At 43.9% G+C, this 21,821-nt stretch overlaps 1 protein-coding gene across 1 annotated transcript in view; it reads left to right on the forward strand.

Moving 5' to 3' along the window:
• The window catches only part of LOC103058010 (uncharacterized), a 71,934-nt gene that overhangs the window by 39,527 nt on the left and 10,586 nt on the right, over positions 1 to 21,821 (forward strand). The window contains exons 5-7 of the mRNA XM_007437994.3: positions 13,507 to 13,635; positions 15,936 to 16,017; positions 19,241 to 19,378. Coding sequence (XP_007438056.2) covers positions 13,507 to 13,635; positions 15,936 to 16,017; positions 19,241 to 19,378 — 349 coding nt within the window. The remainder of the gene's footprint in view (positions 1 to 13,506; positions 13,636 to 15,935; positions 16,018 to 19,240; positions 19,379 to 21,821) is intronic.

A 21,821-nucleotide genomic window follows, 5' to 3' on the forward strand; every position in this document is an offset into this window, starting at 1 on the left:
GAAAGAAGCAGGAATGAAAATAGCACATGGGCAGAAAAATAAGTACAAGTTCTATATATAAAAAAAGCATTAGAAGATATCTGTGATGATATGTGGAAATGACCTTGGGAGGTGGAGGAAAAGCCGCAGCCAGGGAAATGGTTGGATAAAAGGCAGCTTAGTTTTTCTTCTTCCTAATATTATGCATAAGATTGTCTAACCCAGTGTTTCTCAACCTCAGCAACTTTTAGATGTGTGGACTTCAACTCCCAGAATTCCCCAGCCAGCATGCTGGCTGGGGAATTCTGGGAGTTGAAGTCCACTCATCTTAAAGTTGCTGAGATTGAGAAACACTGGGTTAGAAATAAGAACGTGAATATAGATTTACACACAGATGATGTGGTGTTGTTGGCTGAGAACCTGCATGAAGTGCAACCAATATTAAATGGCTTGTATGATGCAACAATGAGTTCTGGATCTGAACACAAAAGTACTGAAGACCAAGGGTATCATGTTGGCAGAGAAAATGGAGTGAAAATCTGCAAGGGATGCAGAAAGGGAAAAAGAGTAATTAGCGTGAGTGTATGTGCCTCGGTTGAAGGTTTACTAAATTTTACGGTGCAAATGCTTCTAGAAAGGAGACAGTAATGTGTGAGCAGGTTGTCTGAAGGGTATGGGGGAAAAAGTCAAGATGGCCCCATGGCAGTGCAATTAAGCTCCGCCTCTGCAACAGAGTGTTTTTTTTAAGAAGTAAAAATGTCTATCTGTGTGGTCACTAAGAGTTGACAATGACTTGATGGCATGTAATCAATCCATCAAAAATGGCTATATAAGAACATGCTTCTTCTCACTCTGTTATATGAAACTGAGAGTTGGCTGTATAAGGAAGAATATAAAGTGTCTGATGAAACAAAAAAGTCAAGAACGAATGGAGTAAAATGTAGATGGAATACAAAAGTGAGTGGCCGGTGTGCAAAATGTTGTGTTGAGGTGGTATTGTCATTCATCAGAATAAAGGAGGATCAAATCAAAAGGCAAACATAGGAAGGAAGAGTGAATCGGTCAAGAGGAAAGGGAAGACCAAGAAATCATGGTTGGATGGAGTTGATGAGATCCTCAAAAAGAAGAGGGGCAAGAAGTTTAAAACAAAATCAAAAGTTTAGGAACAAAAGGCAATGGATGAAGTGGCAGATGGATGAGTTGGAAGTAAGGCTGGTTTGCAAGGAGCAAAAGGAATGGAGATACTGTGAATGGTGGTGCCATAGTTTTAGTTATACTTCCTGTTCTTTTTCTCATCCGATGCCTTTAAGTTTTCTGCCCTGCTGTTTCTTATTTCGTTTCTCACTTTGCATAATGTAGATGATTTCCCCCACGAGGGAACAGAGTGATGACCATGCATTTTTGATACATGTATGTATATAAGCAACTCTCAGAATCCAGAATGGTGCAAAACTTGGATGGTCTGGGGCCAGTATTATACATGTCATTCTGAAGATAAGACTGGAGGAAAAATGAGGTCAAACCAAATAGATCCCAGAAACAGAGCCGCTGTTATGATGAGTTTTGCTTGACCCTGGATTTTATACCTCATTCCTCTAGAGCCTGGAGCAGCTCTGCCTGGATTGTCAACGCAGGGGGTTGACTTACAAAGTAAATGGGAGTTGGAGGGGGCCTCCTCCTGTGCCCCATTCCAGAGCTTCTCAGCAAATCTGTTGGCTCTCCATAATTCTGTATCTTCAGAGAAGTAGAAGAGGAAAGGTTAGGTTGAAACCCTGCCGCTGTAAAGTTCTGCTCATGCTTGAAAGTGTATAAAGTGAAGACCGTTGTTGGATGAAAATCAGTGCAAGTGTAAAAGGGTGGAGATTCTCGGTGTGGACATTGGCTTCTCAGATCACTCAGCCCATGGATCTGCAGCTTCTGTAGCTTCTCATTCATTACTGAATCACAGCAGAAGACCTCAGGAGCGACTCAGTCCATGCGGTTTTTTTCAGGTTGGGAAGAGTAGGCAGCCAGGGAGATTTTATTTATTTAAAAGACTAATATAGCCACCCATCTTTTGTACCGTGACCTTGGGAGGCTCAGAGAACCACCACGAAAGCATGTTGCAGAATACAACCACACCAGCAACAGCACCCACCTACCACCATCAGTTCAAAAGCCCATGTGAAAGAAATGTGAATTCTCAACCCCCTTGAAATAAGGTTGAAAACCAGAAGCTTCTTCAGCAAGGGAAGAAAACATCTGTGAAACTAAAAGGTGGGCTTTAGGATTCCATTCAAATTTTGGGTAGAAATCCACCTCACTCAGACAAGACCTATCCAGATTTCCCTGTCAATTCTCAGCACTTTTTAATGCTGTTGGGCAAATATAGGACATGGATCATTTTCCTTTTTTTTTTAATCTGCTTTCAATCGTGACCGATTCTACGGAGGCTGCCTGGACGAGTCCCTGCAGTTTTCCTGGCAAGGTTTTTTCAGAAGTGGTTTGCCATGGCCTCCTTCCTAGGGTGGAGCCCAGCTGGCGGTCTCAGGAAATTGGGTCTCTTCCGTTGTGTTGTGTCCAGCAACCGGCAACCGATTCCCATTTTCCCGTGCGAGGCACCACCAGTGTTTTTCCTCCCACTGGGGTGAGAGTACCTATTTATCTACTCACTTATGCTTTTGAGCTGCTAGGTGGGCAGGAGCTGAGGGTACAAGATGGGAACTCACCCCGCCGCACGGAGCTTGGGCTTGAACCGCTGAAGTGTCAACCATTTCTGGCCGGCAACGTCCAGTGTCATTAAGCCGCTGAGCCACCGCGTCCCTATATCATTTTCCTTGGTCAGTTGTAATTGTTCTGGGATCCTTTCATGCTTCTGCTGAGTCAGGTACCAGACTAGATTTCAAAACATATCCTGATGTCAAAGTCCATTCGCGTATTTGCTTTCTGTTTATTGACATGTTGTAGCCTTGCCTGACCTGGTTGTCCTCCAGAGGAGTGAACCTCAACTCCTCAATTTCCCCAGCCAAAAAAACCCTTGTTGAGAATCCTGGTTATTGAAGTCCACACATCTGGAGGTCAACCCAGGTTGGGGAGATCTAACATCTGGTTTTAATACACCATCTGGAAAAACTCCCCAAGTGGGCTCGCAAAATAATAGAAGACAAATCATATCCACCCTTGAACTTATTGCCTAAAGCAGAGGAGCACAATTCTGGGGCTCAAAAGCTTTGAATACCACCTCCCCAGGGCCCTTCCAAAAGTTGCTGCAAGATCATAATACTTTCCTAAAGCACATGGGAAGATTATGCACAAGGAGTAATTATATTTTTAAATTAATTTCATCTGGGAAGATAATGGCTAGAGATTCCCAGTGGACAAAACGAAACAATCACAGAGCGCATAGTTAAACTATGAGATTTGATTCCAGAAGGACTGCTGGTGGCCACCAACTTGAACAGCTATGAAAGATCTTTAGGCACATTCATCGAAGATAAGCCTGATTATGGATTACTTGCTATGGTGGATGTCTCAGATCTCCAGTAGGATAGATAGGGTCTGTGTCTGCATAACATGCTTATTGAGGGTGAGTCATCCATGCTTTACTCAATAGGCCATCTTCTCTAGTTCCCACAAAACGCCAAGTCCTGCATTGGCTAGGCTTGCATCCCACTGATGCTAGGTTCACACCATACACTAGGCTGAGTTAACTCAGGTTAAAATATGGTTGGCTCATTTGTGGCTCAGCAGTCATGCAAATTTAGCCCAAGAGCTGCTATTGCAAAAGGAATTCTCACAGTATCTGGTGGCCGCTATGGGAACAGAAAGCCGATCTATCTAGTCCTTCTATCTGGTCCAGCAGAACATCTCTTCTGTTTGGAAAACTTGATCCTCCTTACCCTTCCCTTTGTAGAAATGCTGTAAGAGCGAAACTTATTCAATTCTACCGAAAGCCAGTCTGGGATTAATTCAGCTTCACCATAGTGATCTCATCGAGAACGGATGGATCTGGGTGAGCTAAGCATTGTCCCCCTGTACGTTGAGGGGGTTGCAAGAACTTTGTTTAAAGAACTGATAGGCCTTATAAATATTTATAGGAGGCTTACAAATAAGAGGATTTTAAACATGCACACACAAGATACTCATCAAGAATAAGTTCAAAAGCCAACAGATAAAAAGCAGAAATGAAGGCAATCAACTTTGGGAAGGATGCTATATGAAACACAGCTTGCACATCTGGTTCCCACACCCCAACTGACATTCTTCCAGAAACCCCAAATTTGCATAGCCAGAATTTGGCAGCAACTTGTGGATTTTCAGCAAAGGGGTTTCTTTTTTTTTTCATGCATGTGTTTGTTTTAAGAAAACATCAGCACTTCTACAGCGCCTTCACCCCCAAATAACCCAAAGCAACCCCATAAAAGGATGGAAATGTTGGTCCTCTCTTCTCCCCACCCACCCACCCCCATCTCCTGTGACATGAATCCTTGGAGCCCTAAAAAAGAAATACTTCTGAAAAGTACAGCTCCAAGACCAGGAAAGTTGCCTAGCTATGGTGGATCATACAGCTTTCCACAACCTGATTGTCCCAGCCTGGGTCCCAGTCTGTCTGAAGAATAGAAAGTGTGACCTGGGTTTTTCAGCCAAACCACAGGCCCTCCTTGTGAGTGAAGATGTTAATTTTGAGCTTTAGTTTCTACATGCAGTGCGCTGCCAGGACCATCTGGCCTGAATTAGTTCCTGGTTTCCTGTTCGCTTTTGTGTGGGTTAGACTTGATGGCCTCCATTCAAGGTCCTTCCACCTCGGGTGGCCAGGTTGTCCTACTTTACAGAAGACAGTCCACTGGGGACCATAACTCCCAGAGTGACCAGACCCAACTTGAGTATTTCATTGCAGGAAGGGCCCTTCCAGATTTCCTGCCAAGAAAATGTTGGCAGGGTCATCGGCTGCTTGAAATGGGACACACCTTTTATTGGTTGGCCTTTGGATAGTTGCTCGGTGCCTCTGTGCCTTTCTGTTGCACCGTTCCCAGTCCGTGGGTTGCTTTGCTGCAAGAACTACCTGCTTTCCAAGGACTTTGCATATGGCTTGCATTACTCTTCGGCACTCAGTTCTGGGAACCGTCTCCTTCCTAGCAACCTCGTGCCCTTTCCCACCATCACTCCTCCCCAAACATTTTCTCCTGGTCCTCCCCCCTCCCCAATACAGTTCAAATCTTTGTACAGAACCCTCTTCTGAAGTCATGACCCTCTCATGCATTTGGCAATAAATATTCCCAGATCAAAAGCCGGAGGCCAGCTTGGAGATGCCGGAAAGCAATCTTGAGTAAGAAAGCTGATTTCGTTAGGGGCCTAAAACAAGGAGGAGAATAGGAAGAATTAGGGGGAATCATTTAAAGAGCTAAGCGAAAGCAGGAGTGCAAAATAAGTCCAATACAGCTCTCCAGGTTTCCTAGTGTAAGAAAAAAATGATGGAACAGGTGGAGGGAGAAAGCAGTTTTCCATTTCCTTCTGCCCTGCACAATCTTAGTTTTGAGAGATACGAACCAGGTGGTTGGCTTTCTGGCTAAAACGGTGAGAAAGAGCTTGGAAAGAACTGACCCATCATTTGCATTTTCTTTTTCACATGGTGGAAAAGAGAGAGATTTCCCTTTGAAACATCCCCTTGGCTGAACCTGCTAATACAGACCCCCCTCCCTCCTAGGCCCTTCAGCTTTTCAGAAATGAGATCAATGTTTCTAGTCCTTATGAACATGGAAAGTCAGCTTCCCAGGGGAGAACGAATGGTTAGCTGAAATCTCAAAAGCCAGAGAGGAAATGAACAGGATTTCCATCATTTCTGGTGAGGTCACCAGCCAGGGGGTAACTGAAAATGTTCTGTCTGTTGGTTGGTCTGAAGGTGTAAGTAGCAAGGACACCTTCAACTCAGGGGTCAGGATTTATGTGACATTCTGAGGTGCTCCATTAAAGATGGCCTGTTGTTTGATGTGCAAGGGTAGGAAGGGAGCATTGATGGTGCCCTAAGCTATGAGTCCTCATTGTCTGGAATACAGGCCCTTCTCCAACCTCCAACTATGCCATTGGATGTACACACAGAGACAGCAGGAAGCCACTACGTAGAAGTCCCTTCCAGTTCTCCCCGTTGCAACAACTGTCATGCCCAAGCTGGCAGTTTACTCAGTCTGTGCAAAGCCTTCCAGAAAAGGAGCTTTGTAGAATATATTAGCAGAACTGAATAGCTCTGCTTGAAGCCATGTTTCTTGGAAGCCTCCCACAGCTGCTTAGAAGGCTATGTCTTGGGGCTGGACACAGCTATCAGTCTCGACTCTCCAGAAACTTAACCCTGGATTCAGGACCTAGAAACTTAACCCTGGATTCAGGACCTTGCTTCCAGCAGAAGCTCACAAGCAAGGCATGGCTCAGTAATGGCTTTGTGGCAAGCAAGAATGAAGCCACGCACGCACCGATGACTCGCCTTCTGCAATTCCCAGAATTCGCAGCCCATATGCATCTGACATTTACAATTTCCCCCTTCTCCTCCTCCTCTCTTTCGAAGCAGCAGAAATGGGGCTGTTCTCTTGGTGGCCTGGAGATTAGGAGGCACCTATTTCATCATCTCACTGTGGCTCTGCCTTGCTTTCTTTATGCGATTTATACAGCCGCTCATCTCGCAGTACAGCATCTAGGCGGCGAACAAGGGCTCAGACTGAAACAAAACCCCAGTATAAATAACAAACAGAAAAAGCAGAATAAACACCCACGTATGTGCAAGGTTTAAGAGCATTAAGGACTGGAACTGGACAGATCAGCCCACAGGGCTCCCTTCACTTCCCAGCCCAAAAACCCTGGGGGAAGAACCAGGCCTTTAAGGCTTCAGGGTGGGGCCATCTGGATCTCCGGGGGCTGCTGTTCCACAGGGCAGGCACTGCCACAGAGATGGCATGACTCCTAGATGCCCCCCGATGCCACTCCTGAATAGACGGGATCTGGAGCATTCCCACCCTGCTGGTTGCTGCCTCGCCAGCTTTGCTGCTTGCTCTCCATGGGCGTGTCTGCAGCCGCAGCTGCTTGGCCTCGTCCAGGGTCCCAGGGGAGAGGTCTGTCCATGGGCACCCAGCCCCAGACAGCCAGGGGCAGCTTCTGAAGCAGCTGGGTGGGTCTTGCACTTCCTTTTTTGCAGGGGGGGGGGTAATTTTACTAAATATTATTTTAAAAATAAGATAAAAACGAATACAAACTAACTGAAAGGGCGAAGAAGAAACGAAGAAGAAAGAAATCAAAGAGAAAGCTACAAACGACAGAAGGGGGAAAAAGGAAAAGAGAAAGAGAAAAGAAAGACAAAAGATACCAAAGTAGCTTTTGATCTTTTTTACTGCAGTTAAAGTACAATTACCTTGTACTTTATGCTTATTATCCCCGGTTTTGTTTCCAGTGGCTCAGGAAAGTTCTGTCCTTTGATATACAGGTAGTCCTCGACTTATGACCACAATAGGGACTGGAAAATTCGTCGTGAAACAGTGTGGTCATTAAGCGAGTCGTCACGTGACCACACCTGATTTTATGACCTTTTTGTCACAGTCATTAAACGAATCACATGGTTGCTAAGCGAATCTGGCTTCCCCCTTTGATTTTGCTTCTTGGAAGCCAGCTGGGAAGGTCGCAAATGGCAATCACATGACCACAGCATGCTTCAACCATCATAAATGCACGAAGATTGCCAAATTTTGATCATGTGATCGTGGGGACAGTGTGATGATCGTATGTGCAAGGATCGGTCATAAGTCACTTTTTTCAGCACCATCATAACTTCAAACAGTCACTAAACAAACGGTCGTAAGTAGAGAACTACCTGTAGAGATGAGATAAATACTTGCCTGTTGTTGATCTTTCTCACTGCTTTTGCTTGCATTTTATCCTGTTTTGCCAGTTAACTGTTGAAGTTTGCTGAGGTTTGATAAATAAACATTAGGTTATATTTTTGCTGGCTGAATTGAGTGATACGTGCGCTTGCTCTGATCTTAGGGTTTGACTAGGAGTGTGCTGAGTGGAGACCTATTGTAATTATCCAACATTTTCCCATTTGCTAGTGTTGAGGAGTAGAGATGAGTTACGTTTTGCTGGAGCCACAATTTGCAAAGAACTTTCCAGCATCACGTTTCCCAAATTGTCATGAGAATTGGAACAATTTCCCTTCGGCAATTGCACTTTTCTGAATTTTACAAGGAAGGTTTCCAAACAAGCAAGTTCTTCAACACAAAAATGTATATGTAGGGGGAAGGGGGAAAATAATACACAAGGAAGCATTAAATGGGTTGCTGAAATAGTGCATAAATTAGACCAATGTTTCTCAATCTTAGCAACTTTAAGACCTGTGAACTTCAACTCCCAGAATTCCCCAGGCAGCATGCTGGCTGGGGAATTCTGGGAGTTGAAGTCCATACATCTAACATTTGCTGAGGCTGAGAAACACTGGATTAGACAATCTTATGCATAAAATTAAGAAGAAAAAAATGAACATGGATTTTTGTGGAGAGTTTTTATTTTAAGTTAGAAACAGGAAAAATGGGAAGCCCTCATTAGAAAAGGTAATTGGACTGGCCAGTTTTACAGGCTGTCCTTTTTTGCATTTTGCTGAAATTTGATCCCTTTTTTTTGCTTTCTTATATACCCATGCAGAGTATCATTTCCTACCTATCCATATGCCAGGTTTGCTTAAATCAGTTTGGTCTTGGTTTTCTATTGAAAAGGCCTCCTAGAGTGACTCATCCGCAAATAACACTTGCTGGCTAAAAGCTGTGTGATAAGAAGTAAAAGCAATGCGGTGGGAAGAGGAAAGATGCACAAAGGCAGGCACTAATTCTTGAAAAATTGAACATTCGTTCATTCATTCTTATTTCAGCCTTTGACCAGCATCAAAAGCTTTAAAACATAATTCCATCATCCCTGCCCAGAATCTGCTGCAATGGATAGGTATAATACATTTCATTAGATAGATGAGAGAGAGAGAGAGAGAGAGAGAGAGATTGAGATTCTCCATAAGCATGAATCAGAGATCTGTATCTTGCATTTCATAAAGTGGCTAGTCCAGCAGTCTTTCAATGTATCTTTCTTTATGCTAGACCAGTGTTTCTCAACCTTGGCAGCTTCAAGATGGCTGGACTTCAACTCCCAGAATTCCCCAGCCAGCCATGCTGGCTGGGGAATTCTGGGAGTTGAAGTTCACATATCTTAAAGTGGCCAAGGTTGAGAAACATTGTCTAGCTAAAGGATAGCATAATCTTGAAAAATCCATTCCACCAGACTTCATCCTCTGTGAGGTCACACATTGTACCCTGGACATCTGTGTGTAAAAATCCATGGGGATTCACAGGAAACACTGCAGTGAAAAATGGGGCGGGCTCTTCCCCGTATCTAGGAATGCCATCTTTGGATCTGTTTTTACAAATTTCTCCACTTAGCAATGTTTTCCACCCGCAAGTTCCTCCTGATGGAAAAGAAACAGCAACCCCCACTTTTATAGGCCTGCCGTTTCAAGGGGCACAGCCCCAAATGCCTGAAATGATAAGGAAGGGAAAAATCTTTGGAAACTATAAGATGGGAGGATTCAACAATATTAGCGTCCAGATTTTTTCTAATCCAATGATCTCCTTAAATATCCACTGGGATTATCAGAGCCTGGGGCAATTCGACTGCATGATTTAAAAACAAGTGAATTCAAGGAAAGGAAATTCTGGTGGAATACCAGAATATGTCTCCCCATTGTTGAAGCTCCAGAGACTCCATCTTTGCTGGTTGCTTGAAGGTTCTCCAGAAAAGTGTAAAACCATATTTACCTGAGAAGAAGTTGACCCTGAATTTGAGATGACCCTTCTCCCCCCTAAAAAAACACTTAGACAACTCCCCACCCCTTTTCCGTTGCTGTATACTCCATAGCTTTAAAGCTAGCCACCCCTTTCCAAGCCCAATTATCCAAGAAGAAAATCTAACCCTCCTCCCTTCAACTAAATGCTGGAATTGTACCTTCTTTGAACCCAAGATGAGTTGTTTTCAAACCCTGCATGTTCTTTCACGTCTATTTTCCTGCCTTCCTGTGCCAGTTTTGCTCCTTCAGCGGGGTGACTGTTCCGGTTGCCTGCCCGAGCCCCCTTCCTGGGGTGCTGCGTTGACCAATGGCAGACGAGGATTGGAAAAGCAGGAAGATATCCCAGCTGTGGCTCCTCTGACCCTTTTCTGAGGGTTGCACATCTGGTTTTGATCATTCCTGGGAATCTCTTCTCCCCCTTCCACGCAGAGAGGTTTTGACTTTGTTGAACTTAAAAGGTGTGTGTGTGTGTGTGTTTGCAGCGAGAGGGCGGGAGGAGACCAGAACTGCTTTGGACCGGGAGAGAAAAGCCCCCACAAACCAGATAAGGTCTCTTTGGAGAGAATTTGAGATAAACAAGCAAGGAACAAAATGAGGCCCTCAAGGCTTTTGGGTTTGGGGTTAGATTTGGTTTAAGAAGACGGTTCCATCTGATACATGTTAGATAATGACAGCTTTGGACAGCAGAAGAGCAAGGCTATCTTTTCCATCTTTGTCCCCCGAAACACAGGCAGTACATTTACCCAACGATAGATAAAATGAGTAACTTCGGATGAGTGGGAGGTCTGCAGTCTCTGGGGAACCTCAGCGTCCCACCTCAGGTTGACCAACGGAGATCCAGTTCTGTCTACGTTGCTTCCTCCAATGCATGGTGATCTTGGTCCCAAGGAAATAACAAGAGCGCTAATAGGGGTGTAATAATAATGTCATAGTGGCACCATTCAGACTCAACGCATAAGATAATGGACAGAAAACTATGAATGATGGGGGGGATGGACTTGTCTCTGTGTTTGCTAGAGGGCCTTTCCGTCCCAAGGCCCATGGCCATTGGACACACAGCTCCTGCTTTGGATGCTTCAGGTTATTGCATAGTCCAGCAAGATAATGGAAATCAAAATGAGTTTCTGTACAACTGAACGCCCATTTGAAGGTTCAGAAGCATTTGCTGGCCTCGTTTGGAAAAGACTGATTGGGTACTGATGTATCTTGGCCATTGTCTTCATTTCTCATTCTACTTGTTTTGATGACTGGGGAGCTGAACATCTTTCGGAATGGTGAGGATCATGGAAGATCACAAGGAAGGCCTGGTTGTCTCAGATATGTAAGCAGGGCTACAATTTCTCGCATGTTTGAAAGTGTTTTCCAGTTCTCTGTAGGCTTTTAAACCTATGCTAATTTTAGGGTTAGGTTTATAGTTTTCTATTTTCTATTCCAACCTGAGAAATTGTGAACCCCACTAGGTAGACCAGATCAGGAAATCAACTCCATAGAGACTTCCGGTGAGGACTCAGGGTGAACTAGATGTCTTCAAGGGAGCGGGAACTGCATTGTGGTGAGATTGGCGGCCAGACAGTGTTTTCTGGCTGGCCCAACCACTCAGGATAAAGGAGAGATAGTGAGATCACCCACTTGCACTCCAGACAGCTGCTCCTCATGAGTAGACTGCAGGAACTGAGGTTTCTGCAGCCAGCTCATGAGTTGAGCAGCTGGGAGTTGAGGGATTTCAACCAAGTTCACAGCTGCAAAGTAGCCTATAAGGACATAAAGTTCTGCTGAGCCTCATTGCTTAATCACTTTTGGAAATTGCTTATTAATTGCTTTTCAACTGTTAAGAACCTTTAGATTGACAAATTTTACAGCACTGGGTGAGTTTCTTTTGAACCTTAGCAAAAGAAGTTTTAAAGATAAGGTTAAGGACATAAAAAAAAAGTTTGTTTTTGAATAAGAGGCAAAAGGGTGATAAGAATGTTGATTTTGGAAAGTTATAAATGGAGTAGGGGTCCAGATGGATTTGAAATAAGACTTTGAAACTGATCGTGGAAATCCTTCTCATAGGAAAATGCTGGTCTTTTGAATTCTTGAAAGAAAACATGATAGGATGGGAATTTGAATGTTGGACACTAGAGGGAACCAGAGAACAAATGATTACAATTAAAGGAGAAGAACACTTAAATTTGACTTTCTAATACAGAACGGAGCAAAATACTTCAATGCTGGGCGTATTCAAGGATATTTGTGAGCAATGGATCCAGAAGTTAATCTTAAAAGTGTCTGCCATTATGGATAGACAGCTTTTAAGAGATACTGTGGAAGAGGAACAAACATTGCTGAACAGGACTGGGATTGATCTGAAAGTGGATTTGAAAACGACAGGCAGCAAGAGTGATATGGAAAAAGATATTACACTGGATAGACAAATGAAACTGGCTGATTGGTTTTAGTTGGCTGTAATAACAGACTCTTGAATGTCTCATTGTGCTGCACCTCCTCCTCTTCCTCCTTATACTCCAGTGAAGTAGGGAGGTGTCTGCCTGAGCTACTTCTGAATGTTATCTTGTTCTGGACTTTAAAAATGTTTCAGCCCTTTTTTTGCCTAGGTAATGGTTCCTGCATATCTCTGTCAAGGCCATCTTCCTGACAGAGATATGCAATTAACTGTGGTTGGAAAAGATAGATAGATGGATAGATGGATAGATGGATAGATGGATTGATTTGGAAAATACATGTTGGCCAAGGATCTCAGGTAGCCCATCCCTGACTTAATGAATCAGAATTATTTCTATAATGTGTACCTATACATGAGCAGATATCAATATGTAAGAGGATTTGAGATTTTCGTTTCCTTTTGGTGGGTGCATTTCTGCTTCCTTTCCTCCATCTTGGTGCCCATCTTACAATGCTCTAAACCTCATGTCACTGTGGAACCCCTACACTTTTTCATTTCTCGAAGGTTTTCCTTCCTCTCCTTGCCTCTGCAAGAGGTCATGCTCTCCCCGTACCCAATCCTAGCTGTGAGGCCACAAGCGACTACATCTTGACCAGTTGAGGCCAAAGGTGAGAAGGTCCTATGTCCTGAAGGAGAAAGATCTGAGAGGTGCAAGAAGGCCGAGCCGAGCCGAGCCAGTGTTTTATTAGAAGGCCTACAGCCTTCACTTTGCTGTCAGTCAGAAGGAGAGATGGCTTTGATGAGGGGAGGTTGAACACCTTTTTTCCTGACATCAGTGTGACTGGCAGACCCCAGTGGAGCCACTGGTATTCAAGGATGGAAAAAGTGTACTTTTGTATTCTGAGAAGGAACTCCAGGCTTCCTGTGGGCTTATTTCATTTAAAGAGCAGCTATTCTTATTTTGACTTGACTTCTTATTTCTCCCGCCTGAAGATGTCCTGAGTGGTCTACCAATGTGCAATAAAGCAACCTCCTATAAAACAATTGAATAAAACCAGTTTATTTATTAATGAATCAATTAATTGCATGTGTTTTACCAAACGTCATAAATTACAGCTGTATATATATACATATACATGGGAAAATCTAGCATTCTGACACAAGCCAACCTTTTGTGGTTTCCTAAGCGATCATTGCCCCCATGTTTGAGATAGTGCAGGGGCAAATTAAGAGTTATTCAACCCACTACTTAGCAGAAGTTGGCATGTTTTACAACATCTCCTTTTTTCTCCTTCTGCAGGACAGAGCGGCCTTGGCAAGTCCACCATGGTCAACACCCTCTTTAAATCCAAGATCAGTCGGAAATCATCCTGTTCTGGTTACGAAGAGCGTATTCCCAAAACTGTGCAGCTGCTCTCTGTCACCCATAGTAAGTGATCTGAAAATGCTGGCTTGTTGCTTCTGTTTTGGAAGGAAGCGTCTCTTTCCCTCCCTTCTAGCCATCTTGTTTCCAGTAGATCCAATACTTGCCTGGAATAACTACTAGGGATTTTAAATTCTTCTCCATCCATCTCACTCCAAGGTCACAATGAATATGACTGTGTTTTTCATTTTGTGTTCTGGCCCTAATGACAGACACTTAATGCTTCCAGTCTTCAACTAGCATCACGATTTATATGACTGGTGTCAAGGAAGGAAATGTGTTGTTATGGGAGTTGCTCACAAGAGAACTAATCGGCTGGATTCTCAAACTATTCTAGACTAGGCTAAAACAGAGGTGGGTAGCCTATGTTTCAGGGTGTGGTAAGAAAACCATATATTGTCCTAGCATGGTGTATGAATCAGGCAGTCATACTAAGCCATGATTTGGTTGATTTTTCTGGCCACCACATATTAGGCAAACAGCCATTTTGAGTTGCTGACCTGGGTTTAGTGTTAAATATTTCCTGTGAACCCAACTGTTGAGTCCATGAGGGCTAGGGAGTTCAAGAGAATCATATCAAGACTTAGTCACTTGGGAGGACTTGTGAAGTCCTGGAAAATTCTGATCTCAACATTCAGGTCTAACAGGAGCAAATTCAGAAATCTGATGACACTGAATATTCGCATAGAAATCTTCCAAATCCTGACTTTCAGTTTTGCTTCTCTGTGCCTCTCTCCCATCACCCCTTAACATAATAAAACTATTTTGATTTTCTAAGCTGGGTTTGAAAGCTGCGCTCATCCAACACACTTAAGCTGGTGAATGAACCCATTTTCTGGGTTTGCACAATACACTGAACCCTAAACCAGCAAAATTATCTGGGTATAGCCAACACGCTATTCCATTACAAAACCCAAACCAGCAGAATGTGTAATACAACCTCCAGCTCCAATGACTTGCTCAGTTTGATAAGAAATTTAATAAGACTAATTCAATGCTTGCTAACCGTTTTGGTCCTGTGGACATAGCTTCCTTTAAAAAAAAAAAAGTATTTTCCACCCCACTTGTCTTTTTCTCACCCCTCCAAGAACAAGAGACACAGAGAGAGACAGAGATGAGGCCAGGAAGGTGGAAAAACAGTAGTAGAAATGTTGTGTGTTCCTAACTGGGAAAGTCCTCTGCAGGATTGGAGGAAATCACCCAACATTTTTGCTGGGGGTGAGGGGAGGTAACTGTCCTTTTGAAAAACAGCTGGAGGGAAGAGAAGTTGTCCCCCAAGACCCTGGTGACTGCATAGGAGAGAAATGGTGCAAGCTATCTTAGTATTGGGCTCACTGAAGGGACTGAAGCTGGCTTATTGGGGAGATGAAAAAGGAGGCCCCTTTATTGTGCTATCAAAAATAGACCATTCTTATCCCACATCCCCTCAACCCCCACTCCCACTCCTCACTTACCCAGCACGGCTTGAAAGGAGCTGGGTCTGTCCATTGCAGCTCCTATAAACAAAGGCTGTCTTGTGCAGGACTCCCACTAACCCATTAGAGCGTCGCCATAGCTACCCGCCCAGGAAGTTCATGCTGGTTTAAGAGGAGGAATGCTGTAATTCTTCCAAAAGGCAGAGCCCACTACTGATCTGGCCCCGTAGTTTGAGATCAGAGATCTCCTCCCCACTTGCTTTCCAGTGGGGGCTTGGTTTCCCAGGTCCAGCCTTGGGATGAGACCAAGGGAAGACGTTTTCTGAAAGGGTAGCCTGCCCCAAAGTTGAAAGGCTGTTTTGAGGATCCGGGGGAAGATGCTAAGAGAGTAAGTTTTACCAATAGAAGAGAATAGGTGTAGCTCAGGGTTGAACTGTGGAGTCCTTGGGTTCTCTGAGCTTGGTTGTTTTCTTGCAAATGAAACGTTTGCAAGAAAACAACCAAGCTCAGAGAACCCCAAGGACTCCACAGGGGTAAGTTTTGCCCAGTTGCACATGGAATGGGGGGAGGATGCCTCCTCTACCTCTGGCAACCCAACATCTTTGGTTGAACCTGTGGTGTCCCGTTTCAGCACGCTTTCTGCTGCCTTTCAGCCTAAGCCCCTGAGTTAAAATGTCTTCACCCCTGCCCCCCCAGTTCTAAACCACATCAGGAGTCTCTGCATCTGGCATTTATTTGAAAAGCTCAAGGAGCTGCTAATCAACCCCTCATCCTGACAATCAGAATTATGCTCCCCGCACCCCCCTGCAGCTGGAAAGCAAGAAGAAAACAGGTGAGTTTCAGTCTGGATTGGGAAATGTGAACTAACTGAATACCCTCTTTCTATGGCAGTTGTTGAAGAAAAAGGCGTGAAGATGAAGCTGACGGTCACGGACACACCGGGATTTGGGGACCAGATTAACAATCAAAACTGGTAGGAAGGGGATGGGTGACTAGCATCTTCCATGGAAGAACTGGCATTGATTTCCTCTGTCCAATGGTGTTCGTTCATGCTAAGCCAGGATGTGCCAATTCAGTTTTGACCTTTTCTGGCGTGGGGTTGCAATTCTGCATTTTGCCCTTCCTGGGGGGCCACAAGGGTGTGGCCCATGAAGTTATGGCAATACCAGAGACATTTTTGGGGAACTGGTGGTTTTTTGGAGTAGACATTATGGTATAGTTGAAGAGAAATGAAGGTGTTGATTCTCCATGGGGAAGACCTCAATCCCTCTCCACGGGGAAGATCTGCCCAGTTCATGGCGTTTTAAGGAGTGTCGGATGTAGGGGTGTTAAAAAAAGAGAGTAAAAATGGTGGCTGCAGCTGTAAAAAATAGCAGAGCTTTGATTGTGTAGATGTGGCCACCATCTTGTTTTTTTTGACACACACGCCCTGTGAATGCCCATGAAGGAAGGGCTGTGGTTGCCTTAAACCTCTGCAAGGCTTATGAATGAAAAATATCCCCAATGGACCCAAATGAAAAAGGGTCCAAAGGAAGATATGGAGATATGGGATTGTCCACTCCATCTTAGAATGTTTGTGAGGACTGTCGCTGTGGTTAGCAAACCAAGATCAATGGCTTGGGGGCTATGCAAACTCAGTCCTTTTGACTTGGTCAAGAAATCATGGTTGTGCAAAGCGTGACTGGTATAATGTACAATAAGGTTCTTTGCTCCCTGGTTTAGAGTGGACCTTTGCTATGGGGAAAGATGCCTTTAATATGGAAAGGGAATGGGAGGTGGCTGTTAATTGCTTTCAGGGAGTAGGATAACAAGTCCAACCTTATTTTTATTTGCTACATATTATGAATAGGAGGAAGTCAGGTTCTGAGGAAGTCACCCATTTCTGTGCAATCCACATCTAAACCACACCTAGCAGGACTGACTTCCAAGCAAATTTTAAATAAATCAGTATTGCAATATTTGCCCTACAAAGCTTTTATACCATACATACTTCCCTAAACCAACCAACTTGGTAAAGTAAAGGATTTGCTCTTAAGTGTATGAGCATCTGTGGGTCTGTTTGCTTTATCTCTTCCACAAATAAAACCTTAAATAATAATATAACAAATAGATAAAAATCTGATAACTTTTAAATGTTACTGAACCGGATGGTTTACGTTGGAGTGACAGCTGGTATTAGTAACCAGAGCTTTGTAAATGTCTTTTCAAACAGTCGATGTGTTGAATGATTTGGAATGGATTAGTTTGAGGAGATGGGGTGGGATGGTTAATCTTCTCGAGCAAGAGCTGCAAATCGCTTCCCCTGCTCTTTCCTCTTTCCAAAGCTTCAGGCCTGCTTCACTCATGCAGTCCCTTTTTAAGACCACCCTCCTGGAAGAGGGGGTTGATTTAAGGGAGGGGGCACTTCAGAGCACAGGAGAAGGTTTAAAATGGCTCTAATTCACTCACTCCCAAAGCTGTGGTGGCCAGTCTTTTGTGCATACGGGGGGATCTGGAGGATGTGGTCAAAAAAGTCAAGATGGCAGATGCAACAGGGCCATTGGACCCTGTGCAAAATGGGCTGGGTTTTGATGGCACCATTGCAGTCACCCTTTTGGCTTTTATTACCATACCCTGTGCACACATCTGGCCATGTTCTGCATGGAACGCTATATGTTCATGATGGCCCAGGTGCCAACCTGTTGGAAAAATGTTCAGCACTCATGTGAGCCTCTTCTGCAAGCGATGCGAGAGCGTGGCGTCTGGGTGAGCAGAAAAGAGGGCAGTGAAATTGCATTGCCCTAGCAAAAGTATTAAGCAGAGTACACGGACCATCTTTTCTTGGGAAAAAGGCAGGACGAACCTGGAAAAGGGGCAAAGCTGAAAGAGGTTCATCAGGATTAAAAAAAATGCCATTGTTTATGTTTATAACATGGCTCTGCCAGGGAAAATTCAAGAGCAAAACCAAGGAAAACTTTACCACAACGCATATTCTGATAAAGATATCTAAAAAGCATAGAAAGCTACGAAGTTACAAGAAGCCAGTATGAAAAAGGATTTCTGCCATCAGACGGTGCATTACAAGTTAAATGACCCAAATAAAGGACAAAAGTGAGTTTTTGAAAAATAAATAAATTAAAGGGCAGCTTTCTGAAAGAAAGGACTGTCCTCTATAATAAAGGACGTATGGTCACTGCAGGGAAACCAGAACACCAGCTTTTCCAGGCTTCACTACCATTTATTTAATAAATGTATATGGGCCACCCATCTCACATGCATGACTCTGGGCAGCTAACAGATTAAAAACAGCATAAACCCATAGTAAAAACAACCAAAATTAAAAACAACGGAAATAATACAGCAGAAAAGAACACTCATTTAACGCAACCATGACCAAGAAACCGACTCACCCATGCTATCAAGGCCCCAGGCTTGATGGCAAAACCAGGTTCTCAATTCCTTGCAAAAGGTTGCAGGCTTAGAGCAAGTCTAATCTCGGGGGTGGGGGGGATGATGGTCCAGATGACACGCTACCCAATGGGCTGGTACATTGAGTTGAAGCCCAAATAACGTCATTTCCATTGCAATTTACAACAGCCCTTGCCCAAACACCCCATGTCATTTGTGGGATGATATATTATGCAAATGGCACCGATGAGAGTATGGTATCTTTATTATGGTCTAAGAACTGGTACAACATAAAGGAAACCAAAAGTATAATAACGCGATGACAGTTGAGTATACGGCGTGCTTCTGTTCACAAATCTGGATGACGTAGGCTTGCAGCAAAGCACAAAACTTGGCAATTAAAAAGGTGATGGCAGAATACTTGCCATTTCAGAAACCTTCTCAGTAATGACGACCAGGGTGGCCAGGCAGTCTTTCCAACAAAAGGGCAAATTATGCCAACTGCAAATTATGCAGATGATGTCAGTTGATTCAAATGGCATCGTTGGCACTGTTTCCACCACAGCAATGATGTATACTTCAATTCACCAGACTTTGGGGGCAGGGGGTAACAGACACCCCCTCCTCCAAGTCAATCCATTAGAAAGAGGTTTCACTGAAGTCAGAAGGGCTTGATGTTCCTGCAATGAAGGTATTTTCTCAAAGAAGTTCATATTTGGGTTGCTTGCTTGCTGGTTTTGAGCAATGAGGGACAGGTTTTGCTCAGAATGGTCCAGGGAGCTGAATCTCTGTCTCCCCCTTTCTTGTAGCTGGGAGCCGATCATCCAGTATATCAATGACCAATATGAGCGCTACTTGAAAGAGGAGATCCTTATTAATCGCAAGCAGAAAATCCCAGATACCCGCATACATGCCTGTGTGTACTTTGTACCACCCACAGGTCACTGGTAAGTCCTCCTATGCTATGAAAGTCTATCTCCCTTCATTATGAAAGGATAAGTAAATAGGTGAACATAGAAAGTGGGACAACCTCTATTCAGAGCATGGCACTGTGAAGACTACTCATCTTATGGATCTCTTTCATCTTTTACTCAGAAATGATGAGTCTGGTTTTAGGTTGGCCCTCAAAATGACAAACCAGAGCTTGCAGGAAACAAGAGTCTCTTGGAAGAACAGTGCAAATATTTTGGTTAGATAGCATGAGACAAGACAAATAGACATAGCATCTTATCTAGAAGGTCTTTAGATTGTGCCTCCCATCAAAGGTTGGGGAGAATGCTTTTCTTAATCCACACTAAACCTGCCACAGGTGATCTTTGAAGTTCACCACCAATTTTGCTGGCAGAGCAATTGGGTGGCAGTTTCTCCAGGGAAGGAGAAATTCTCCAATTACTTCTTGAAGGCAGGAACTCCCCTTCAACGGTGATTGGAGCATCATTGTTGCCGAAGCCTCAGTGGAGAATTTCACTCTTGAAGTCTTCCTTTGGGCATCTGTAGAACTCATCGTTTTCATCAAAATGACAAAACAAATGTCGCAATGTCAGATCTGCCTCTTCTATATATGTGTGTGACATCACACATTACCTTGTGACAGTGCTATGCTGGTGTCATCATTTCCCTCCTGCTACCAGATGTGTCTGCCCTTGAGATGTGGAGATTTGGAGGAACTCTGGAAACCAGGAGGCTGTAGATCTCTAGAGAGAAGATTGAACAATGAAAGACAGAACATTCTCCCTCTCTTTCCCTCTCTGTCGCACACACCACATACACACACACACACACACACACACACACATCCCTCAGCCAGCTCATCACTGTGCAAGAACAAAATATCCACTCCCAAGAATTTCATTGAAATTCCATTCTCCTTTGCATAAAAATGCATTCAAAACAAATTCTCTTTCATCACATCGAATGGGAACTGGCAGGACAAGATGCATTAAGAATATCTCTACCCAAAATTAGACCTAACTCATCTTGTCAGTAGCAACTTCTAAAATCATCTTTTCCCCAAGAAATATGGCCAGGTTTTTACCCTAGCTCTGGCCTATCACCAGCATATTCTCTTCAGCAGGCAATCACATTTAGCCAGATGGATTTAGCCTGGTGCCTAAATAAATTTATGCCACACAAGAGACCTGGAAAAGTGGGGATCCTCCCGTAACCACAGGCTGCAGCAAATGTATGGAAGAGGGAGCATAACTATGATGTTAAGCCAGGAACACACATTTTCAGCCCCTGAAAACCTTGGGTGGCTCCACCAGAACCTTTCTGAAAGTCGCCACCCATGTTGCAGAAGAATAAAATTATTAAGTACCCAAGGATGGCCAGGTTAACTTCATTTAATTTCTTTAATTTTACATTTAATTGACATTTAAACTGTCAGCATCTTAGGCCAAGCTAACTCCAAAAATGCAAGGGAATTCCTGGAAGCTTGGTATTCAGACAAGGCAGCCATCAACAGACACACAGAGATAAACAACATCTACACACTATTCAAAAGAGGCAATAAAAAGGAAACAAAAGCCCAGAATATCTCCTCACCAGCAATCATCACCCAGATAAGCAGAGATTAACACCAAGATTGACACCAGTCAGACAATCAAGCAGTAAACAACAGCCTAATCAAGGAAATACCAAGAAAAACAAAACCCACACCCCCACCAACACTGGCAGGTCAAGCTACTGTATATAAGCAGAGAGCAAACCCCTCTCCCTTCTAGCAATGAAGATGTTACCTAGCCGGGCTAACGAAACATTTGCAAGAAACCAACCAAGCTCAGAGAACCCCAAGGACTCCAAATTTGAATTAAATCCCTTTTAGTTTTTCTTCTCGTGCCAGCCACTTTTATGTGCAAAGCAGGTATGTGCTTATGCACTAGAACCACCCATCAATACCATCTATCTGCTCCCTGGCCCAAATCCATTATAACAGTACCATCATATCAAAGTATGTTTTTATAAATGATCTTCCTTCCTACCTCTATGCTTCTCTGTTTCACCCTCTCCTTCCTTCCTTCCTTCCTTCCTTCCTTCCTTCCTTCCTTCCTTCCTTCCTCCCTTCCTCCCTTCCTTCCTTCCTTCCTCCCGTCCTCCCTTCCTTCCTTCCTCCCTTACTCCCACCCTTCCTTCCTTCCGTCCTTCCTTACTTCCTTCCTTCCTTCCTTCCTTCCTTCCTTCCTTCCTTCCTCCCTCCCTCCCTCCCTCCCTCCCTCCCTCCTTCCTTCCTTCCTTCCTTCCTTCCTTCCTTCCTTCCTTCCTTCCTTCCTTCCTTCCTTCCTTCCTTCCTTCCTTTTACAGGTGTTAAATAACAGCAGAGCCCAAAACAAGGAAGGACAAAGCTTGTATCTACTATAACAATGTGAAACGTGTAATTAGAAAATGAGAGAG

Source organism: Python bivittatus, unplaced genomic scaffold (genome assembly GCF_059951505.1).
Source record: "Python bivittatus isolate LINGU-HERP-01145 unplaced genomic scaffold, Pbiv_v1 ctg000640_np1212, whole genome shotgun sequence".
NCBI classification, from domain to species: Eukaryota; Metazoa; Chordata; class Lepidosauria; order Squamata; family Pythonidae; genus Python; species Python bivittatus.